This window comes from Bos mutus, chromosome 2 (genome assembly GCF_027580195.1).
Source record: "Bos mutus isolate GX-2022 chromosome 2, NWIPB_WYAK_1.1, whole genome shotgun sequence".
In the NCBI taxonomy this organism is placed as follows: Eukaryota; Metazoa; Chordata; class Mammalia; order Artiodactyla; family Bovidae; genus Bos; species Bos mutus.
The window spans coordinates 135,120,605-135,145,451 of NC_091618.1; the positions used below are offsets into that span (position 1 = coordinate 135,120,605).

Sequence of the window (24,847 nt, forward strand, 5' to 3'; positions counted from 1 at the left end):
GAAGTAGGAACCTAAATAACATTAGGGATAAGCAAAGCTTTAAGTTTATTCAACTTGTCTATTTGTTGCTGTTGTTGCTTGTGCTTTTGGTGTCATTGTCTAAGAAATCATTGCTAAATTCAATGTCATGAAGGTGACGTTTTCTCCCATGTGTTTTTCTAAGAGTTTTATATTTCTAGTTCTTACTTTTAGATTTGATTAATTTTGAGTTAATTTTTATATATGGAATATATAAGGCAAGGGTCCAACTTCATTCTTTTGCATGTGGATATTCAGTTTTCCCAGAATCGTTTATAGAAAAGGCTGTCCTTTCATTACTGAGTAGTCTTGTCAGAAATCAACTGACCAGATTATGAATGTTTATTCTGTATTCTAATCCATTGATGTATATTTTTATCCTTTTGGAAGTATTAAAAGTTTTGTTTATATAGTTTTGTAGTAGGTTTTCATATCAGATGGTGTGAGTCCTCCACCTTTGTTCTTTTACAAGACTGTTTTGGCTTGCATGCAGGTTTTCATAAGTGTTCATTATCAGGTGGAGTTCTCTATGTTGCTGAGTTTTTATAATGAAATGTTGGATTTTGTCAAAAGCATTTTTTTTTTTTTTTTTGCTGTTGAGATCATCTCATGGTGAATTACTCCACTTAGTTAGGCTGTGTTATTCTTTCTGTATGTTGGTGGAATCCATTTGCAAAAAGTTGTCTAAAATTTTTTTTGCATCTAGTAATATGTTTGCATATTGGTCTTTTGAGTTTTCTTGTAATGCCTTTTTCTGGTTTTGTTATTAGGATAATATTAGGCTTATATAATGAAAATGTTTACTACTCTTCAATTTTTTGGAAGAGCTTGTGTTACTTCTTTATTAAATATTTAGTAGAACCAGAATCCACCAATGAAATAATTTGGTCCTGGAGGTTTCTTTTTTGGAAGATTTTTTAACTGTGAATTCAATTTAATAGGTATAGTCCTGTTCAGGTTATCAATTTCTTTTTGAGTGTACAACTTTCATGGAATTAACCCATTTCATATAAATGGTCAAATTTGTATGTATACAATTGTTTCAGGTAGAGGGAACCCCTTTTCATAAGTTTATTTTACTCCACGTTACTTTTATGAAAAGCCCTATATTACTACCCGTTTTCGCTAACCAAAAGAAATCCCAGAGAATTTTTGCTTTTATGAAAAACAGGCAGAGTGAAAATAGCGTTCAGCATTTGTTTTGCTTGTGAGCTGCTACAGAGGTAGACTGCACCCCAAGTAGCAAATGGCACTATAGAGTTCCTTCCCTGGGAACTAAATTCAGCACCTCAGCATCAAGGCACTGTAACTTTGGATTGCGTCTGTGAGTATCTGAGCTTTGTGGTGTAGTCTCAGTAGTTCTAGCCCATCAGGCTTCTCTTGTCCATGGGATTTTCCCCGCAAGAATACTGGAGTGGGTTGCCATTTCCTCCTCCAGGGTATCTTCCCCATCCAGAAATTGAAATTCCGTTTCCTGCGTCTCCTGCTGTACAGTAAAGGGACTGAGTTATATATATATACGCATTCTTTTTCACATTCTTTTCCATTATGGTTTATCACATGGCCTGTATCTTTTAATGATTTGTAGTTAAGTACATTATGATCTGATAACATACTTAACATAAATTTGTTTTGCACTTCTTAAGAATTAGTTTTTCGGCTGCTGGTTGTGGACCTAAAAGCTCTCACTTCCTTTTCCGATTCCCCTGCCACCAGCTGCTCCACGTATTCTGCCCAGGGTTTCAGCAGCACTCAGTGCGACAGGCAGAAAGAGGCTCTTGCAGACCCCAATCTCATTTTTAGCCCCAGCGCCCGTCCAGGCCGCACGTCCCTGTACTAGTCCGGTGTCTTAGACGCCCACCACACTTGACGGCTTTCTGAGAGCGCAGTGCGAAATCCGGGTCAGGAGCGCGTGCGTGTGTGCGTGCATTCGGCGGAAATCCCGCCTCTCGGCGTCTTCGGTTGGCCCTGACCGCAGAGGGGTGAGCTTAAGGAAGAAGACGAGCAGGATAGAAGAAAACTGGAGAATCGGGAGGAGGGGCGAGGAGGTTCCTCTTTCCCATTGGCTGGGCCCGCGGCGACGCCTCAATGCAATTGGCTGAGCATCGTGGGCCTTAGCCCCGCGTCGACCCGCCCCTCCGGCCGCAAGAGACGCCGGGATTGCGAGCACCGGCGGAGCCAGTGGCGGCTGGTCAGTGTTAGCACGAGCTGGAGCTAAGCGGCTGGGGGCCTGTGCCGTACGGTCTTCGTACTCCGGGTGGCGGGGGTGCGGCGAGGGCGGCCGGCCGCTGGGGCGGTGCGGGCCGGGGCCGGGCCAAGCCGGGCCACGGCGGGCGTTGGCACAGCCGCTGGGCCCGGGCCTGCGCTGACCGCCTTCGGCGCGTGTCTCAGGCTGTCTTTTCATTTCCAAGTGATTATTGTTTTGGATTTTTCTGCAGACGTGAATTTTGATTAATTTATTTCACGCACCAGTTGCTGCTCTGAGGTAAAGCGGATAATGCATGCTGGTGTCATTTGTCGTGGAGACGTGGGGTTCCTGCAGTTTGTGTGTTAACCTTTTGGATTTAAGGGAAGGAAATGACATTGTGATTTGGTCTCTGTGACCGTCCATTCTCAAGGTCTCGCCCATGTAGTATAGACGCGGGCGAACCCTGTCTGTGAGTCTCTTACCTGGACTCGAAGTAGGCTTTTTCCTCCCTCCCTCTGTCTTTCTCCCTCCTCCTCTGACTCCCCTCTCCCTAGTGCTCCCCTTCTCCATTTCTGTTCTTTTTGCTGCATTAAACCTTGCGGGAGGGACTTTGTAAAATTCTGAAGAGGTTTAGGTCTTCAATATTTCTGCTCTACTTGCAGGTTTTAAAAAAATTTTTAGTGGGGTGTAATTGATTTACGGTGGTGTTTGTGTTCGTTTCAGGTCTACACAAAGTGAATCAGTTAGGCATATACACATGTGCAGTCTATTTTTAGATTCTTTTCACATACAGGCCATTACAGTTGAGTAGAGTTCCCTGTGCTTTACATTAGGTCCTTATTAATTGTCTATTTTATGTGTACTACTCAATCCCAATCTCCCAATTTATCACCCCTGCCCCCCATAAGTTTATTTTCAATACCTATAACTCTATTTCGGTTCTGTAGATAAGTTCATTTGTAGCTTTAAGATTACACATATAAGCAATATATGATATTTGTCTTCCTCTGACTTCACTCAGTATCAGAATCTCTAGGTCCATCTATGTTGCTGCAAATGGCATTGTTTTGTTCTTTTTATGGCTGAGTAATATTCCTTGCTTGCAGGTTTCACGACTGGGAGGAAATCAGGGGAAAGATGCCTTCTGATTCTTTTTGTTTGGCTGCTCAGGCTCGACTTGACTCCAAATGGTTGAAAACAGATATACAGGTGGGGTTTTGACAGCCTTTTTTCTCTTGTCTTCCTACCTACAGAGTTATATTTCTGGTTAACCCTTTCCAAGGTTATATAAGGGCATGCAGATCTGATCTTGTCATATTAGAGAAGCAGGTTTATTTTCTGTAACTCAAAATGTACTTTTTATTGTTTTCATAGAGTGTATCTACATTTTAATTACAGTTATTTATAAATGCAAGAAACGAGATAAAAGTTATGCAAACATTTTTTCTTTTTTTTTTTTTTTCACAAGGTCTGTATCATTCTTAGCCATACCTTGGTGACAGATTAGTGATACTTTTTGAGATGTTCAGTTAATTATGTGGAGAAAAGTGACATACAGTAATTTATTGTGTCCTGCAGAAACTCATTTTTATGGCATTCTGTGTTTGTGTTTCTGGAGAGATGAATTCAGTTGAGCTGTTTGTTTTTATTTGTCACTGTTCTTAAGAGGAGTACTTAGATTTTTGTATCAAGAGCGTGTGAAAACAAAATGTTAACCATAGATTTTCTAATATTATTTTTTAAGGTAATTGCAAACTTGCTGAGAAATGATCAATAAACAGTAACAGTAATGTTTCTGTAGTCTATTTTTTATCCCATTAGTTTTGTTTGCAAATGGAAAAACTGCTTTTGTAACTTTCTATTGCCCTCAGAAATCGCTGAAATAATTTTGCAGTGTGTTTGTGTTCTTTCCCTCTTCCTTGAGGTTAACTATTTAAAGTATTTCTCAAGTAATCTTAACTTTGTTTAAATACAGTCTTCTGAACTGTATGATGCAAGTCATGTATTCTGTAAGCAGTTGATCTTAGACACTTGAAGTGAAGCATTATTACCCCTCTTTTTAAAAAATATTTATTTATTTATAATATTGATTATTTATTTGACTGCCCTAGGTCTTAGTTGTGGTATGTGGGACTTTTAGTTGCAGCATGTTAATTCTTTTGTTCCAACATGTGGGATCTAGTTCTCTGACCAGGGATCAAACTGGGGCCCCCTGCATTGGCAGTGCAGAGTCTTAGACACTGGACCCCCAAGGAGGTCCCTAAATTTTTTTTTAAGTATTGAGTATTAGTTGGTGGCAGAGCTAAATAAATGTTAAGAACTGTGTTGTGGATGATGAAATTGTTATTAATGGCATAATGTTAGATAAGAAAATCAAGAAGAATTGGGTTAAGAATTGGCATAGTAGTAACTTTTTTTCCCCAGCAGGATTGGGGGAGGTGAGAGATAGATAATTTTTTATTGATGACATCCAGACAAACTGACTTTATGAATTATCTTTATATAAAATTTAATTGAAGTAAAGAACTTTACCTGATGAAGTTTCTATTTTGTTAGCAATCATAATCGAGTAGCTGCTTAATATGAATTTTAGCATGTTGATCTAAAATGAGTTTAATGTTGAGTTGAGTGCCTATGATGAGTTATAAAAAATACCACTTATACCTTCAAGTGCTTACCATTTAACTTTTGATTTATTTAGTGTAATATAAAGTGTTTGGTGCTTCTTAGACGTTTGAGTACTATACAAAAGTCTTCCAAACTCCTAGGAATAAGTGACAAGACTTAGGTTTTGGATTGTGCATCAGAGGCAAAATGTGGTATGGTTACTGAAGCTGTGAGAAAAATGTGAAAATAGTGTGAAAAAAGTGATTGCTGACCTTGGTTTTATACAGTTTTTCCAGTGTTGCTTACTAAGTGTAAGGAGTGAATCTTGTTTTACCCTAAGGAATTTGAAAAGACTGATGCTGGGAAAGATTGAGGGCAGGAGGAAAAGGGACGACAGAGGATGAGATGGTTGGGTGGCATCACTGACTCGATGGACATAGGTTTGGGTAGACTCTGGGAGTTGGTGATGGTCAGGGAGGCCTGGCGTGCTGCGCAGTTCAGAGTTGGACACGACTGCGCGACTGAACTGAAGGAGTAACTTAGACGTAGTTTACTCTTTGGAATCCTTCCTGAAGACAAATGCTGTCTATTGCTGACAGGCCTATAAGATGCAGGCCTTATGCTGACAGGTTTTACCCTTATCTAGTTGGGGATGTCTCTTCCACCTGGAGTGAGAAGTGTCCCGTTCCTTAGGTAGGCTTTTGTATTGGGAACAGGATTGATACCAGGTTAATGAACAGTATGTGGGGTAGAAACGTGTTTCTTAGTCATAAGGTTTAGCAAATACATTTTCTATGGCTATTTTTATTTGAAATGCCCTTGAGGTTTTTAGTGATTTTTGAAAGGAAAAGGTTTTGGAGACTGAAAAATTTTAATATGTATATATTATGGAGGATATAGACACTAATCCTAGACTTTCTGCATCAGAGATATTTAGATGCCTCAAGCCTTGCAACCAGTTGCCTCTAATGGAGTGCCCATTATATGGCAGGCACATATCTGGTTTTTACACATATAATGCTTCTTGTTTCTTCAGTTCTCTTTCCTGGTTGTTGTGTGGAGTTCCGTTATTTGTCATATTTTCCTTCACAATTCTCTTGAGGACGCAACAAAATAGAGAGTTCAGAAGTGTTTGTTACATTTGTTACATCAATCACTTCCATTACCATTTTTATATTTACAGTAAAATCCTGTCTTTTGTGATTGGTAGTTTTTTTGGTGAACCAAAAAGTCAATTAAGGGAAAGAACTGTAAAAATAGTACATAATCCCTTAAAAACATTTTATTTTTGAAAGATATGTGCACACTTATTTGCTAGTCTTGATGTAAGGTTAAAGGTGTGTCTTGGAGCATGGGGTCAGGAATGGCATTATCCTGCTCTTTTTTGCATAAACTGTACTCAAATGAATCTCCTCCAGTTTCTATTTTTGGGTTCTTTGAGGTGAAACATGAAATTAGATATGTGTGAGGCAATTTTTAAAACTTTTTATTTTGAAATATTAATAGACTCACAGAAAGTTGCAAATGAAGTACAGAGGTCACTGTATACTCTTCTCCCAGACTCCCTCAGTGTTGCAGTCTTAGGTACAGTGTTAAAACCAGGAAACTGACATTGGTGTAATGTGTGCCTAGTTCTATGCCATTTTATCGTATGTGTCTATTTATGTAACCATTAAAATTGAGATCCAGAAGTGTTCCATCATTACAAACATCTCCCTCCTGCTGTCCCTCTGTATTCACACTTCCTCTACCATCTCTGACCCCTGGCAAGCACTAATTTGTTCTCCATCTCCATAATTTTGTCATTTTGAGAATGTCATGTGGTATGTGACCTTGTGAAATTAGGTTTGTTCATTTGGTATAATGCTTTTGAGGCCCATCAAATTTGTTAAGTATATCAGTAATTCAACTCAGATTAAACTTTTCTTTTCTTCTAATCATCAGTTTAAAATGATTCAGCATAAAAATTAGCTTTTAAAATTAAACTTGTCACTTTATGCTTGGAAATACTAGTAGATTAAAAAATGTAAACATGAACATCTTGGTAATTTCTAATCTCACGTTTTTCAGTTGACAGATGATATGTAGAAATAAAAGAATGTTGTAGGGACTTCCCTAGTGCTCTAGTTAAGACTGTGCTTCTAATGCAGAGGTCACAGGTTTGATCCCTGGTTGGGGAACTAAGATCCCACATGCCATATGGCTTGGCCAAATTAAAAAAAGAATGTTGTAAATACAAGGTATTTGCTTGATTGAAAGGTAACTTACTTGATTTTCATAATGACTTTTTGTATTTATTTTCGTTCTGTAGAATTGGTAGCATTCCTCATTTTTTTATTCATGAGTTTGGGAGGCTGCAGTTCATCGGGTCGCAAAGAGTCGGACACGACTGAGCGACTTCACTTTGGTTATTTATATCTTTTCTGTATTTTGGATTATTTTGTCAGATTTATATATTTAATTAGTCTTTTTCTTGTAGCTTTGGGTCTTGGAAAAGACTAATAATAATTATAAAGGAAAGAAAATGAGTTTATTATCAGACGTGACAACAGGCCTTATGTTGGAAGAAAGCTGAGTAACATATTTAAGGCACCCAAGAAAAGAAAATCAATGAGTAGGAGCTCAGAAAATATTGTTTCCATGAGTCCTTCCTGAGGAAGTGAATAGAGACTAAAGATGTTTAGATGACTGAATGACTGTAGATTAACATAAAGACTGGTGGTTGGTGTCAGACCTATAGTTACGGATAGGACCCAGAGTAAATGAATTTTATAAAGGATGGAACATAGCATGTAACAGTTGTATGCTTAGACATAGTGGATTAGACTAGAACTGTTCTACAGTGTCTAGTTAATCCTGTGCATTGAAGTTTTTACTTTAGATCCTCTATTTTTCATCTCTAGAGGTTCCATTCCAGTCCTGATTGCTATCTTCCATTTTACTTGTTATCATGTTCATATTTTTCTCTGTCAATATATGATACATCTCTGTAGTGGAGCTTTTAACATTCTGGTCTGCTAATTCCATCACCCCTATTGTTTCTGTGTTTATTTTGATTGATTTCATCATTTCTGTTGATTTATTGCTCTGGTTATAGGATATGTTGGCATGCTTGTTAATTTTTTTATTGAATGTCGCTAAGAGTCAGACATGACTGAGTGACTTCACTTTCACTTTTCACTTTCATACATTGGAGAAGGAAATGGCAGCCCACTCCAGTATTCTTGGCTGGAGAATCCCAGGGACAGAGGAACCTGTTGGGCTGCTGTCTGTGGGGTCGCACAGAGTCAGACACGACTGAAGCAGCAGTTTGTAAATAAATATGTTATTCTGTGCTAGATTTTGTTTTATTCTCTTGAAGAGCTGTAGTTTTGTCTGACATGCTTGTAAGTTACTTGGAATCAATTTGGTCTTTTCAAAGATTGAGCCTAAAGTTTGTTTGGGCTGATCTAGCACAGCCTTTAACCTTGGGCTATTTATCTGCCTCATTAAGGCAGTGTCCTTCTTAGGACTCTGTCTGATGCTTGGTGTGTTGGGAGGTCTTTCTGTTCTGGTTGGTGGAAACAGGCTTTTCCTAGACTGTGAATATTGATTGGGGTTCTGCCTGCTCTTTTTTAGTGCTGCTTTGCCTATTCTTGGTAGTGTTCTCAACCTGTACCCAGATCAATACCCAGCTAGAGTCTCAAGGGGGCCCCTCTGTCCAGCTCCAGAGATTATTCTCTCTGCAGCCAACTTCCTCTCCTATATTCTTGTCATTTTGACCTGCTTACAGGCAATCTGCTCCTCCTTTCAGCAAGACTTCTGGGTTCTATTTGGGTTCCTCTTTCCCGTGCTACAGTCTGGAAGCTGCTTCTAGGCATTAAGCTTGGACTCTTACTTCATTATTGCCCTTCATGGGAATCACAGATCACACTGGATCTTTTGCCCAGTGTTGGAAAACAGTTGTTTGATATATTCGGTCTGGCTTTCTACCAGAGATGTAATTACTAAAGAAGTTAATTCTTCACAGGTGAGAGAACAGGCCTTCCCAATCTGATCTCATTTATTGACATTTTAATTTTAGATTTGTATTTTTTGTTTTAGAATTTCCACATTTTCGTATGACTGCATTTTATTGAGGTGTAATTAATTATATTTAGTAAAATGCATCTATTTAAAAGATTTACTTACTTATTTTTTGACAAGTCTGGTTCCTGGTTGCTGTGCACATGCCTTCTCTAGTTGCAGCAAGCAGGGGCTGCTCTTGGTTGCAGTGCATGGGCTTCTCATTTTGGTGACTTCACTTGTTGCAGAGCACAGGCTCTAGTCACGCGGGCTCAGTGCTTGTGGCTCTCGGACTCCAGAGCACGGGCTCAGTAGTTGTGGCACATGGACTTAGTTGCTTCGTGGCACATGGGATCTTTCCTGAGCAGAGATCGAACTGATTGAACCCATGTCCCATGCATTGGCAGGTGGATTCTTAACCACTGGACCACCAGGAAAACCTTAAAATGCATCTGTTGTAATGTTGAGTTTGAAGTGTTTTGGCAGTTTGCTTAACTGCCACATTAGGGACTTTTCTGTAGTTTCTAGTTCTCTGTTGAGATTGTTAACATGATCTTTTAATTGCTTGGACACATCAAACCTTGTGCAGCCTTTTTTGATTCCTCCACTGCATCTTCCTTTCCCTCTGGATTGATACCCCAGCATGCCTGTGGGCCACCCTTCTGTTCCTGCTCTTAGATGTAATGTCACACAACAAGGCGTAGGTTGTGGCTTCCCAGCCACCTGCCTTGGAGCTGTAGGTGACAAAGTCTGGAAAGTGGGGGAGAGCAGAAGCTCATTTTCCATGAGGTGAACATGCACCACTTGGTAAAGAGAGGTAAGGGAACTGGCTATTTTAATCTCCCTCTCCCCCCTTTTTTCCCCTCTTTGGATGGTTCTGTGGTTTCTTCTTGCACTTTGGTTAAGAGCCCCACTGCCTAGTGAAAGTGCCTGCAGCACATCTTGGAGTGGGGACTAGTGTGGTAAAACAGGAGTCAGCAAACTTTTCTCTAAAGGCCCAGATCGTGAATATTTCTATGGGCCATATGTTGTCTGTAACAACTGCTCACCTCTGCCGTTGTCATGTGAAAGTAGATACAGATAGTATGTGAAACAAGTGTGTGGTGTTAGGCCCAGAAACTTTATGGATACTGAAATTTGAATGTCATAATTTTCATGTGTCATGAAATGTATTTTTCTTCTCTTGATTGTTTCAACCACTGAGACATGTAAAACCCCTCTTAGCTTGAGGGCTAAGAATCATAAAATCGGATTGTGGGCTAGATTTGGCCTCTTAGCTGGGCCTTAATTTGCTGACTTGTGTAGTAACTTGCTATGTCCCCTCACTGCCCTGGGCTGGTACCTTCCAGAGAAAGTGTTACTGCTTTAGTCCATTACTTAGGCTTTCCTTTTTAGGGAAAGGCTATGTCTCTGTTTCTGTTTTCTTGATCTACTCTTGATTTGTTTATGCTGACTTCCATTTTTATTTATTTATTTTTTTCCATTTTTTTAGTTATGTAGTCTTATCTTCAGAGAAGGCCGTGGCACCCCACTCCAGTACTCTTGCCTGGTAAACCCCGTGGATGGAGGAGCCTGGTAGGCTGCAGTCCATGGGGTTGCTAAGAGTCGGGTGTGACTGAGCGACTTTACTTTCACTTTTCACTTTCATGCATTGGAGAAGGAAATGGCAACCCACTCCAGTGTTCTTGCCTGGAGAATCCCAGGGACGGCAGAGCCTGGTGGGCTGCTGTCTATGGGGTTGCACAGGGTCAAACACGACTGAAGTGACTTAGCAACAGCAGCAGCAGCAGTAGCAGTAGTCTTATCTTATTATTATTTTTGAGTTCTAGGTATTGTATGTGAAAAATTGTTGTGGTCATTTGAGGCCCTGGATAATGATCTCTTCTCCAGAGTGAATCTGTCAAGCTAGTAACACTAGTGACTCCAGGTTACTGCAGAGCAATATGGAGCTGTGATGATTCAGAGCTGGGCTCCTGTCAGTCTGCTTGCACTTTACCTGTGCTTCTGTGTATGTGGCCCTTGGAGGTTCTGTTCAAGGTATGGCGTGTTTACCAGGCTTCTCCCCTGTGAGGACCAGGGCTCCGTCCTTTCTCAGCAGCTCCACTGAGGTCTGCTTGGTCTCAGCTCTACTTGCAGAGTTGGCATGTGCCTCAGGAGGCAGTCTTCAGCGCCTTGGGCTGTTCTCTCTTGGGTCTTAGGTTTGTTCTTCCTTGCTGCTTGGATATCTTCAAACTGATGTACTTTATGTTTTCTTGTGACTTTCCCAGAATTTCTTTCTTTCTGGAATTTGTCATTCTTAAATTTGTTTGGAATTGATAGGTTATCCTGTGTTCAACAGGTGTTTAGAAGGTATTTTTCTGCACAGCTAAGAAAAAAGCTAGATATCTTTATAGTCATCTGCAAATATTTGAACAGATCACATTTCAAAAATATTTTAAAGATAGAAAAAATAAATATCTAAACTATAAGTTAATGCCATTTCATTGGGCACATTCTATTTTGAATTATATTGCATAATTACACAGTTCTGAGTGATCATGTTAATAGATACCTTAAAAGACCTCTTGCCCGATTCTGTTTGGTTTTCAAATATTGTGGCCCCTTCAGTGGCTCCCCCAGGCCTCCTTACTGCACCTGTTGGTTCATGTTGATGAGAAGAAAACAAGCTGGAGAGTTTGGCTTCTTTCCCCAAACTGATGACCTTGGTGATCTTGGTGACCTTGGTCAGGTAATTGAACTGCTAAGTTTTAGTTACTGTCTCTCAAAATTGGCCCTGTTACTACCCCCTGCCTTGTTGGCTTCTTTTCAGGATGAAAATGCCTTTACCTGTTATGTCGTTTTAGAGGTATGAGGTAAGAATATAAGAGCAAATTGGTAAAGGATCCTCAGAATGAATAATACTAATTAGAGATATCTGGATTCTGTATGAAAAAAGTTAAAATTTAAGAACTGTATTGTTAGCCATTGGGAATGTTTTTGTAAATTAGCTACTAATAAGGTCAGGATTTTTTAAAAATTTATTTTTGGTTGTGCTGGATCTTCACTGCTCTCGGGCTTCTCTCCAGTTGTGGCAGGTGGGGTTTACTCTCTGGTTGGGGTGTTTGGGCATCTCGTGGTGGTGGCTTCTGTTTTGGAGCACGGGCTGTCGATGCACTCGGTAGTTGCTGCTTCTGGGCTCTAGAGCACGAGCTCAGTAGTTGCGGTGCATGGGCTTAGTTGCTCCGCATGATGTAGGGTCTTCCTGGATCAGGAATTAAACCCATGTCTCCCATGTAGGGATTCTTTACCACGGAGCCAACAGGGAAGCCCCAAAACAAGCTATTTGTAGACTGTTGTACAAATACTCTTAAACTGACAAATTTAAGTGATTGTATTGCTTGTGCATGCTCTTTTTCCAGTGCCATGATTGTTTCCCAGTTTCTTTCTCCTTGGGATCCTGTGCTTTCCTCCAGTGCCTTGGAATGCTCTCCCAGGGACTTCATCTCTGCCTTTCACAGTCCAACTCTTTCAAGGCTTCCTCCAGGGAAGCTTGCTTTGTTACCTTAGCAATGTTCCCTCCTTCCTTGAATCCTTTCAGATGCCTGAATCATTGTAGTTTGCGTGGTGGTTACTTGAGTTCATGTCCCCGGCTCCTAGGAGGCTTTTACAGTGGGTATCCCTCCAGACACCCAGTTTCTACCTTCCACACAGCTTCTGCCCTACCCCCATCCTTCCCAACACTACTAAAGTGATGAGAGAAAGAAAGGACGATAGTGATGATTCTTGTCTTCATGTAAATGGGGCTTCCTCGGCCTGTTCTTTAATAATTGTATCATCCCCAGCCACCCTGGGGTAATCCTAGTGGGCCGTCAGGGCTGAGGACCCTCCCTCCTTGGGTGTGGGCATCTTCTCCAGGTCTGCAGCCCATTTGCTGATGCCTTCCAGGTTTGAATCTCTAGCCCTGAACCCTCTGCTAAGATCGGAATTTGTGTTTGCAGTGTATGTGTATTGTGTGTATGTGTATGTGTGTGCACGGGGAGAGGATCTCCATGTTTATGTTCAGTAGTTGGTGCAAGTATCAGTGGTTAAAACTGAGCGAATTCTGTCATTTTGTCTGTTCTCTACCTTGTTTTTCACATCTGATCTGTCCCATTTGATCTGAAATGTCTTAAATACTCTTTTTTGTCTTGACTTAAGCTCTCATCCTGTTTTCTCTGTGTTTGGTTTCTTCCTCTGTCCTGGTCCACTGCTCTGACACTGAGTTACGACCGGATGTGTGGTCATTTATTTCCTGGAGCCCCCAAAGGTGGCAGGTAACTGCTCAAGTGCAGCACACGTGGGGCTGTTTAGTCTGGTCATTGTTTGATTCCCAGCCTTTGTGGCCACGTGGGCCTGGACTGAGCCCAGGGAGAGGTCTTAGGTCCCTCCTCTTATCCAGGTCAGCAGGTGAGCCAGACCTTTCCATCATGTGTTAAAACAGCAGGGGTCCTGAATGTTTGTGGCTCACTTTTTAGGAAGTATTTACTTCCCCCTCTGCTAGTTGATACTTTTGCCAGCAGTCGTGTATTTTGGTCTTAAGCATGTTTATGGCAGTTGTCTCATTCAGTGATGTGAACAAATATGAGTGCTGAGAGAAAGTTGTTGCTTCTATGAGAACTAAGTCGGTTGTCAATTTGGTTTTCTATTGCTGTGTAACAAGTCACTGACCAGAAAATGTTCAGTTAAAACAACTCAGTGTACTCTCTGCTCCTTTTCTCTGTGGGTCAGGAGTCTGACCATGGCTTAGCTGGGTCTTCTGCTTTAGGACTCACAGGCTGCAGTCAGGGTGCTGACCAGTTTGCATTCTCATCTAGGGTTTTATTGGTGTCCTTGTTGGCAGGATTCAGTTTGTGGGACTGTGGGACTGAGTTGTGGCCTCCTAGGAGACACCCCTCTCCATAGGCAGCTCATGGCAGTGGCTGTGGAGAGCGTCTCTTCTGGAGGGTCCCATTCTCTTAAGGGCTTTTACCTCACATGACCCTAGGATAATTTTCCTTTTGATTGACTAGATATTAGCTGATGTGAGACCTTAATTGTATATGGGAAATTCCTTCACCTTTGCCACAGAAAGAAACAAAACCTAGTCCAGTTGTGATGTCCTCTCCTGTGTTCGGAGGTCCTGCCTAAACTCAGAGAGAGGATTACCCAGGGTGTGTATGTGCCAGGGGGTAAGAATCTTTAGGGCATCTTAGATTTGCCTACTACACATTGCTTGGGTAAAACTGAGATGCTGAAAAAATTACTTGTGCAGGTTAGGAAAGAGAGAATTGATAAGGATTGGGGGAGATGTCTTGTAGAAGAATTGTGTACTAAGATTGTTCACAAAGTGCCCTTCAGTTCTTGGTGAGTCTGGAAATAGTGAGTGCTTCATGAGAGTGGTGTATGCGGAACTGATGGCAAGGAACAAGCTAGTGGACTTGTGAGCCAAGAAAAGGCCCTGGCCTTCCATTGAAAGGTGGGCAAACAGATGTGTTTGTTTTAGTGTAAAGTGTATTGTCTGTCTGAGAAGAGGGTTTCTACTGTACCTGCAGCTTTCAGAATGAATGCTTTCTGTGGGTGTTCACTGTGCCCCGACCCTTGGTCAATGACTGCTTGCTCTGGGAAACCTTTTCTGACTCCCAAATGTGGACAGCCAAGAGCACTTTTTGTGAGAATGTTATTTTGTCTTTGAATATCAGTATGGACTCATGTTTTTATTTACTATTTTAGTCTAATATAGTTGTTATATATTTTGCTGTTCAAAATTACTCTCAGTTTGGCCTGTGGAGGAGTTCCTGTCAGGCTTTGAGCAGCTTTTTTGGTGCAAACCTAAGTATTCCTGGCTCACTATCAAAGTTATATTTGGATTAACCTCCAGGTTATTCAAGGGTGAAGTGTAGTTTTCTTAATAAACAGGTTAACTTGCATGTAAGGTAAACTCAAAATCTTGCTTTCATTCACCTCTCCTGCCTTCTACCCATGTTCCCCTTCCTGTAAGTGATCACATTATTTGTGACTGGCTTATCTTTCCAGAGCATGTGCCCACATGTGTCTTTTATCTTGTATCTTAAGTAAAACTTAGTATGTAAAATATTGTGCATGGTACCTTGTTCACTTAACTGTGTACCTTGGGACAGTTTTCATTACATGCTGAATGACTGAATAATAAGTGAGATTTTTTTTTTTCACATTATTCTTTAAAAATTGCATTGTGAGTATGATCACTCTGAATTTATTTTTTTTGTCATTACCAGCTTGCATTCACAAGAGATGGACTTTGTGGTCTGTGGAATGAAATGGTTAAAGATGGAGAAATTGTATATACTGGGACAGAACTATCACAAAATGGAGAGCTTCCTCCTAGAAAAGGTAAGGGCCTTTAACTAATATTTTTCATTTTTTGAAGACCTTTATAAATTGAATTCTATAGAAATTTTAGAATGTGCTGTATGGACAGGAGTGTGGCTGAGTATAACTCTGAAGTTTTGCTTTCACTTTGGAAATGCCTAAATGATAATTAATATTAGGCGCTTCCTGAATTTTGTTGTTCTACTCAAATTGAAGGCCTTTTAATTGCAGAGCCACCTGCTGTGGTGTCCTTCCTCTGATGTCTCATTTGCAGCTTCTGGGAACTCCACTTATTGTTTTTTCCTCTAAGTTTTGAAATATACCTTGCTTTGGCTAACTATAAATTGTGGTTTTTATGAGGTTGAGTGGAAATAGTATTCTGAAATTTTCCAACATGACTACCCTGTGCGTGTGTGTGCGTGTGTGTGTGTGTGTGTGTGTGCGCCACGCGCGTTCAGTCGTGTCTGACTCTGCAGCTCCATGGGCTGTAGCCTGGGATTCTCCTCTGTCCATGGGATTTTCTAGGTGAGAAGACTGGAATGGGTTACCATTGTTTCCTCCAGGGGGTCTTCCTGACCCAGGGATTTGAAGCCTGTCTTTTGCGTTTCATGCATTGCCAGGCAGTCTTCTCCACTGCACTACCTGGGAAACCCCTGTGACTATCCTGTGGGAGTGTATAAAACACTTTTTGGAAGCCTTTGGCCTGTGGACTTTTATTGTATTTGTCTGTGCAGGGAAGTATCAGTGAACACTCTTGTTGGGGATAGGATTATGAAAACGCAGTGAAGTCAGTTGTTCTTGACTTTGGCTGTGAATCAGAATCACTGTTTAGACTTTAAAAAGAAATGGATGCCTATACCCACCCCAAACCTGTAGAATCTGAACAACCCTACTTGAGACCCACTGCTGAAGTTTATTAGTCCTCCTATTTGAAAATCATCAGGATGGATAAAGTTATTTTAGAAAGTAGTGGGACTTCCCCGGCTGTCCGGTGGATAGGACTTCACCTTCTGATGCAGGGGGTGGGGGTTCAGTCCCTGGTTGGAGAGCTACATGCCTGCAGCCAAAAACCAAAGCATAAAAGGGAAGCAATATTGTAACAAATTAAAGAAAGGCTTTAAAAATGGTCCACATTAAAAAAAGAAAAAAGAAAAAGTAACTTTTCGTAGAATGAATTAGAATAGTGTCCACTTGAAAATACATTGGAAAAACAATATATCTTTTCAGTTACAGTGTCTAGCAGAGTGAGCTCATTTTTTTTTCCTGATATTTTATTGTGAAAACTTCCATGCACCCACAACAATGGACAGGTCTGTACAGTGAGCAGGTGCACACTCATCCCCCGGATCATACTAATCTATCCTCTGTCCACTGGTGCGTCTTACCTGACTTCCTTAGACACTTCATGCATATTATTAACAAGATTGACTTCAGTGTAGCTTTTTGTCTTTAGGGCAGAACTTACCCATAATAAAATATATGTTTTGAGTTTCCTGTTCCATAAGTTTCAACAGACATAATTGGTGTAACCAACCACTTATTGGTACTCCTACTTTGAAGGTTCTCACGTGCCCCTTACTGGCTCCGTCCTGCCCTCTCTACTCATAGGCAACCACTGATCTGATCTTTTTCTGTTGTGGATTGGTTTTGCCTGTTCTACACTTTCATGTAAATAGTATCATGTAATCACGTTACATGTTTGTTTCAGTTTGTAATGATTTATTAGTTTTAGTAGTTCATTCTGTATACTTTTGAAGTTTTTGTGCCTTTTCGTCCTGTCCTTCCAGTATTAATGCATTAAAACATACTTTTTAAAACGTTTTTTGTGAAATATTAGTTCTAAAAGATATTCTGAGAAAAACTAATTACATGGAAAAATTCAAAGTCTATTTCTTATTCATTGCATTTGATGACTAATAGTGGTTAGATTAAAAAATATGTGGTTAGAAAGCAAAGTGTAGGGCCTCCCTGATGGATCAGTGGTAAAGAATCCTTCTGCCAATGCAGGAGACACGGGTTTGATCCCATGTCCGAGAAGATCCCATATGCCACAGAGCAACTAAGCCTGTGCACCAGAACTAGAGCCTGGGAGCTGCAGCTACTGAAGCCTTCATGCCCTAGAGCCTAGGCTCCACAACAAGAGAAGCCGCTGAGATGAGAAGCCTGCACACTGAAACTGGAGAGTAGTGCCCACTCTCCGCATCCAGAGAAAGCCTGAGGACAGCGACAAGGACCCAGAAGGGCCAAAAGTAAATAAATTTAAAACAATAAAAGAAAGCAAAGTGTAATTGTTCTTTATGTAGGTCCCAAATTAATATTTTTTCTTGACATTCAGTAAAAGTTATTGTTTTTAATAAGACATGATATATGCTTTTTGTTATGAAAAAATACTTTTTTTAATAGATAGATTTATACACCTAATTTCATTTTTAAGGCCATGGTCTTTTTTTTTGGGGGGGTGGCTGCATTATATAGCAGCTTGTGGGACCTCAGTTCTCCAACCAGGTTTCAAACCAAGGCCCCTGGCAGGGAAACTGCAGAGTCTTAACCACTGGACTTTCAGGGAATTCCCAAGAGCGTGTACATTATTTTGTTGTTGTTCAGTCAGTAAGACCCGTCTGATGACTCTTTGCAACCCCATGGATTGCAGCATGTCAGGTTTCCCTGCCCTTCATCTATCTCCCAGAGTTTGCTCTGATTCACGTCTATTGAGTTAGTTAACCTGTCTTAACCATCTCATCTTCTGCTGCCCTCTTCCTGTTGAATTCAGTCTTTCCCAGCATCAGGGTCTTTTCCAGTGAGTTGGCTCTTTGCATCAGGTGGCCAAAGTTTTGAAGCTTAAGCATCAATCCTTCCAATGAGTATTCAGGATTGATATCCTAGGCAATGGCACCCCACTCCAATACTCTTGCCTGGAAAATCCCATGGATGGAGGAGCCTGGTAGGCTGTAGTCCATGGGGTCGCTAAGAGTCGGACACGACTGAGTGACTTCCCTTTCACTTTTCACTTTTATTCATTGGAGAAGGAAATGGCAACTCACTCCAGTGTTCTTGCCTGGAGAATCCCAAGGACAGGGGAGCCTGGTGGGCTTCCGTCTCTGGGGTCGCACAGAGTCGGACACGACTGAAGCGACTTAGCAGCAGCAGCAGCAGCAGCAGGATTGACTGGTTGGATCTCCTTGCAGTCCAAGGGACTCTCCAGAGCCTTCTCTAGAACCACAATTCGAAAGCATCCATTCTGTGGCACTCAGCCTTTTTAATGGGCCAACTCTCACATCCATACATGACTACTGGAAAAACCATAGCTTTGACTTTACAGAGCTTAAGTGATATCTCTGCTTTTTAATATGCTGTCTAGGTTTGACATTGCTTTCCTTCTAGGGAACAAACATCTTTGAATTTCATGGCTGCAGTCACCATCCATAGTAATTTTGGAGCCCAGGAAAATAAAATTTGTCACTGCTTCTACCCTTTCCCCTTCTGTTGGCTATGAAGTTACAGGACTGGATGCTATGATCTTAGTTTTTTGAATGTTGAGTTTCAAGCTAGCTTTTTCACTCTGTTCTTTCACCTTCATCAAGAGGCTCTTCAGTTCCTCTTCACTTTCTGCTGTTAGAGTGATATCATTCGGACAGCTGAGATTGTAGATATTTCTCCCAGCAATCTTAATTCCATTCTGTGATTCATCCAGCCCAGCATTTTGCTTAATGTACTCTGCATAAAAGTTAAATAAACAGGGTGACAGTATATAGCCTTGTTTTACTCCTTTCCCAATTTTAAACCAGTTCCTTGTCCAATTCTGTTTCTTTTTCACCCATGTACAGGTTTCTCAGGATCCAGGTAAGGTGGTCTGATATTCCCCCTTTGTGGATCATAACCTTTTCGTGGTGAAGGGACTTGCATGCCTCAGTGAAGCTGTAAGCCATGTGGTTCAGGGCCACATGAGACAGGCAGGTCATAATGAAGAATTCTGACAAAATGTGGTCCACTCAAGCAGGGGAATGGCTAACCACTCCAGTATTTTTGCCGCAAGAACCCCATGAACAGTATGAAAAAGCAAAAAGATATGACACTGGAAGATGAGCCCCTAGGTTGGAAGGTGTCCAGTATGCTACTGGGCAAGAGCAGAAGGCAATTAGTAGTAGCTCTAGAAAGAATGAAGCATTTGGGCCAAAGCTGAAATGACTTTCATTTCAACTGTGGATGTATCTGGTGGTGAAAGTAAAGTCCGGTGCTGTAAAGAACAATATTGCATTGTAACCTGGAATGTTAGATCTGTGAATCTGGGTAACTTGGAGGTGCTTAAGCAGGAGATGGCAAGAATGAACATTGATATCTTAGCAATCAGTGAGCTAAAACGAATGGGAATGGGTGAATTTAATTCAGATGATTATTATATCTACTACTGTGGGCAAGAATCCTTTAGAACAAAGGGAGTAGCCCTCATAGTCAACAAAAGAGTCCAAAATGCAGTATTTCGATTCAGTCTCAAAAATGACAGAATGATCTCGGTTTATTTTCCAAGGCAAACCATTCAACATCACAGTAAACGGAAGTCTGTGTCCCAGCCTCCTTGATGCCAGAGAAGCTGAAGTCGACTGGTACTTTGAAGACCTACAAGACCTTCTATAACTAACATCAAAAAAAGATTCCTTCTTTTGTCCTTTTCACATAGAAGATTGGAATTCAAAAGCAGGAAGTCAAGGGATACCCAGAATAACAGTCAGGTTTGGCCTTGGAATATAAAATGAATCAGAGCAAACACTAACACACTGGTCATAGTAAACACCCTTTTTTCAGTGACACAAGAGATGACTCTACACATGGACGTCACTAGAGGTCAATACCGAAATCAGATTGATTATGTCCTTTGTAGGCAAAGATGGAGAATTTCTGTGCAGTCCACAGAAAAAAGACCTGGAGCTGACTGTGGCTCAGATCATGAGCTCCCTATTGCAAATTCAGGCTTAAATTGAAGAACGTAGGGAAAACCACTAGGCCAGTCTGTTAATGACCCAAATTAAATCCCTTATGATTATACAGTGGAGGTGACAAATTGATTCAAGGAATTAGATCTGGTAGACAGAGTGCCTGAAGAATGATGGCCAGAGGTTCGTAATATTGTACAGGAGGAAGTAATCAAAACCATCCCAAAGAAAAATACACAAAGGCAAAATGGTTGTTTGAGGAGGCTGAGAAAGGAAGAGATATACCGAACTGAATGCTTAGTTCCAGAGAATAGCAGTGAAAGATAAGAAAGCCTTCTTTAACGAACAATGCAAAAAAGTAAAGGAAAACAATAGAATGGGAAAGACTAGAGATCTCTTCAAAAAAATTGGAGATACCATGGGAACATTTCATGCAGAAATGGGCAACAAAAAAGGACAGAAATAGCAAGAACTTAACAGAAGCAGAAGAGATTAAGAAGAGGTGACAGGAATACACAGAGGAACTATACAGGAAAGGTCTTAGTGACCTGGATAACCATGATGGTGTGATCACGTGTCTAGAACCATACATCCTGGACTGAAGTCAAGTGGGCCTTAGGAAGCATAACTACAAACAAACCTAGTGGAGGTGATGGAATTTCAGTTGAGCTGTTTAAAATTCTAAAAGGTGATGCTGTCAAATTGCTGCACTCAGTATGTTAGCAAATTTGGAAAACTCAGCAGTGGCCCCAGGACTGGAAAAGGTCTATTTTCATTCTAATCCTAAAGAAGGATAATGCCAAAGAATGTTCAGACTGTCGTACAGTTGTGCTCATTTCACATCTAGTAAGGGTGTGCTCAAAATCCTTCAAGCTCTGCTTCAGCAGTATGTGAATCTAGAACTTCCAGATAGATGTACAAGCTGAATTTAGAAACGGCAGAGGAACCAGAGATCAAATTGCCATAATTCATTGAATCATAGAGAAAGCAAGGGAATTCCAGAAAAACATTTGCTTCATTGACTGTGCAGACTCTTTGACTGTCTGGATCACAAGAAACTGGAAAATTCTCAAAGAGATAGAAATACCAGACCACCTCACCTCTCCTCAGAAAACTGTGTGCATTGTATGTAACTGTAGTGTGGCTGATTCTGAGGAAAACACAGATCAGAGCAGAAGCCTTAGAGGCGCCGTTTCCTTTCCTCTGCTTCCTGGGGATGACCGTTTTCTCCTGCACACACGGCGATTCAGGATGGGTTCTTACTCTGGCTTAGCTTGTTTTCTTCATTCATTTCTGGACATAGTGGCTTTTAATAATTGGAGCTTACCTTGGAATAAACCTTCTTTTCTTCCTTTTAGAACTTTTTGATCCTACTGATGAAAGAGTGCTTCCATCTAGGTAGTAAGCTTTGTGTTTCCTTTTTGGGGCCTGCCCTACAAAAGACAGGCTAGATTATAATCTTACACTTTTTTTTCAAGTGACTGTTTCTTACAACCCTGTTTAGAGTTAGAGTATTTATTATTTTGAGGGAAAATAGAGGAGGGAATAGGATGTAAAGAAGGGAGAGTTAAGAGGCTAATAACAGATACACTAAACTTGATTTTTAAATTTTTGTCAGGGGCTGACCTTTGTGTGAAGAACTGTTTCATATATTGTAAACCTTCTCAGTCTGTGCAGATAGTAGAAATATACTAGCCAGTTGTTTGCATAGTCAGGCCTCTTAAAAAATTTTATTGCTATTTCTGTTACATTACTAATGTCATTTATGGACATCAGTACTAACTTTTTATAGTTTTTATATAGTTCTTATGGAGTTTATTTTGGCTTTTTCTGACTTTGTATTGTGCATTGTTTTTAAGGTTTTCTTTTCTCTTGGTCTAGTCAGTGCCTTTTTTTTTTTTTTTTTTTTTTAGTCAGTGCTCTTTAGTTACATGTGTTTCAATTTTAAGCGTCCAGAGATGAGTTTTTAATTTTTTTTTTTTTTTAAAAGAACGTGACAACTTTTCTCCTGGTTTTATAGTTTCTCTGTGGAGGATATAAAATATTGGATGTGGCTTTTCTTCCCAAATAATTCATGATTATTTGGGCAGAAAATGTATTTGCATACAGAAGTGTTTAACAGGATCATAAAAACCCCATGATGTTACCCACAACCAGGGCTGGTGGAGTTCAGGAGTGGCCTGATTCCTGCGGTTTGTCAAGGAGACCTGGCCTGGGCCCAAGGGTGGTGGTGCAGCTGGGATCCTCCAGGTGGAGGACTGTGAAGAGCAGTGGTATGTATGGTGGACAGGGAGCAGCAGATAGGTGTGGGCCAGCCTGGAGGGACATGGACTGCTTGAGTGCTCAGCCGCATCTAAATCTAGGAGAATGCAGCTGCTGATGCAGTGGACACATTCTGGGGGGGCACATTTATAAACTCAAGGCTAGACGCTATTGCACAAAGGGCTGTGAGTGTTAGGAAGAGTAGTCAGGACTCAGTCCTCCTAGCAGTGAGAACTCAGTTGAATCCTTATTCTGTAGCCCAAGGGTTCTCAAACTCTGTAGTTCATTAGGATCACCTGGAGTCTTGGTCAGATACTGGCCTGACCAGTGTCTGGCCCCACCCTTAGAATTTATGATTTCTTGGATTTGGGTAGGACTTGGGAATTTGCATTTCTGACATGGTTCCAAGTTCTGCTGATGATGTTTTCTTTTCAAAGTGTGTTGTGTCTGTACAGCCAAAGTCTACTACCTTGAGGGTTTCAGAGACGGGAAGAGAGCTGATCCTGGGAAGATGGCATCAAACAGCTTTCAGAGGAAGTTGATCTGGGCTCGAGAGAGGATGGCTTTGCTATAATCACAGAGAGAAAGCCCAGGGTGGTAGTAAAGGGTTCACACCTTTCTTTATTGATCAACTTTGTCAATTCTGACACATTTTTTGCAGGTTTTGTTAACTAAGGCAGATAAAGTTTATCTCAGATCTTCTGTTACTTACTGTATCTGCCAACTTATCTCTTACCATCTTGTTTCATGTTTTTGCATAACTGGACATTTTTCTTTAAGACAGAAATTACTATCTTTCTTCCTTGATAGTAATCTTTAGCATCTTGCTTATATAGTTATGTTTCTCTGCCAGCATTCTTTCTTGTTTAATCTCAGCCATTCATGTGGTTGAGATTATGACTTTGATCTGAATTAAGTAGCCTCTAATTCAGATAGTGGGCTTCCCTGGTGGCTCATTGGTAAGGAATCTACCTGTCAGTGCAGGAGACACAGGTTTGATCCCTGGGTCAGGAGGATCCTCTGGAGAAGGAAATGGCAACCCACTTCAGTATTCTTGCCTGGAGAATCCCATGGACAGAGAAGCCTGGTGGGCTGTAGTACATGGGATCACAAAACAGTCGGACATGACTTAGCGACTAAACAACAACAAATTCAGAGTGTGGTTCTACACTAATTCTGTGATTCTCCAGCACCAACTGAATGTCTGATCATTCAGTCCAGTTCTGACACTTAACTACTGGAGTTCGGTCCTCACAAGTGAAGGGCTCAGTTCTCCAAGGCTGCCTCCACTTCAGATGCCAGACTCAGCTGGAATTCCCAGGTTACTCTCACATTTGCCTGACTGACTACAAATTTAGAGGTTTCCATAACCCTCTCAGGTTCAATAATTGCCTAGAAAAACTCACAAAATTCAGGAAAACACTTTGTTGGTTTATTATAAAGAAGACAGCTCAAAACAGCCAAGTGGAAGAGATGCAGAGGCAAGGTGTGGGGAAGGGGCTCAGAGCCTCCATGCCTTTTCTTGGCCCTCCAACCTCCCAGCACATCTGTGTATTCACCAACCTGAAATATCCCCCAGTTTTTGTGCTCAAGAGATTTTATTTAATCTCCAACCTCTCTCTCTCTAGAGGTCAGGAGATGGTCCTGATAGTTTTCCCCTCTAATCACTATTGGGTCTTTCTGGTGACCAGCTCACATCATGGAGCTAGCTATCTAGAGGCCCCATCCTGAGTCAGTTCCTTAGCATAAGCTCAGGTATAGTGGAAAGGAGCTTGTTGTGAATATCAAAAGACACTCCTGAGTAAATTGCAAGGGTTTTAGAAGCTCTGTACCAGGAATCTAGACCAAAGACCAAATAAATATTTTTATTATACCACAGATTAAAAAGTATGATATTGGTGTTAAACATTTTAGCAGAACTCTGGAGTCCACATTATGAGTCCCATTTAATATGTTTAATAAGCAAAAAGAATGTGCTAATGATTAAGAAGTGTAAAGTTGATTTTGCATCTTGGCATACAGTAGCATGAAGAGGCAAAGGCATGTGTACATTTATTTGTTAACTTGAGCGTGGTGACTGATGATCTAGTAGTCTCTCTTAGCATTTGTACAGGATTTCACAAATTCAGTAAGTCAGTTCAGTCGTGTCCAACTCTTTGCGACCCTATAGACTGCAGTATGCCAGGCTTCCGTGTCCATCCCCAACTCCTGGAGCTTGCTCAAACTCATGTCCATAGAGTTGGTGTTGCCACCCAACCATCTCTGTTGTCCTCTTCTCCTCCCGTCTTCAATCTTTCCCAGCATCAGAGTCTTTTCCAATAAGTCTTCACATCAGGTGGCCAAAGTACTAGAGTTTCAGCTTCAGCATCAGTCCTTCCTATGAATATTCAGGACTGATTTCCTTTAGGATGGACTGGTTGGATTTCCTTGCAGTCCAAGGGACTCTCAAGAATCT

The 24,847-nt window shown here is 41.0% G+C and overlaps 1 protein-coding gene across 6 annotated transcripts in view; it reads left to right on the forward strand.

The window, feature by feature from the left end:
• Positions 1-2,190: 2,190 nt before the first annotated feature.
• HERC2 (HECT and RLD domain containing E3 ubiquitin protein ligase 2) overlaps positions 2,191-24,847 on the forward strand; it is a 238,480-nt gene continuing 215,823 nt past the window's right edge. For 4 of the 6 annotated variants that reach the window (XM_070360174.1, XM_005888587.3, XM_070360181.1 and 1 more), the window contains exons 1-3: positions 2,216-2,503; positions 3,313-3,415; positions 15,109-15,223. In XM_070360174.1, coding sequence (XP_070216275.1) covers positions 3,344-3,415; positions 15,109-15,223 — 187 coding nt within the window. In that variant the 5' untranslated portion in view covers positions 2,216-2,503; positions 3,313-3,343. The other 2 variants (XM_070360163.1, XM_070360169.1) reach the window with 2 other exon arrangements.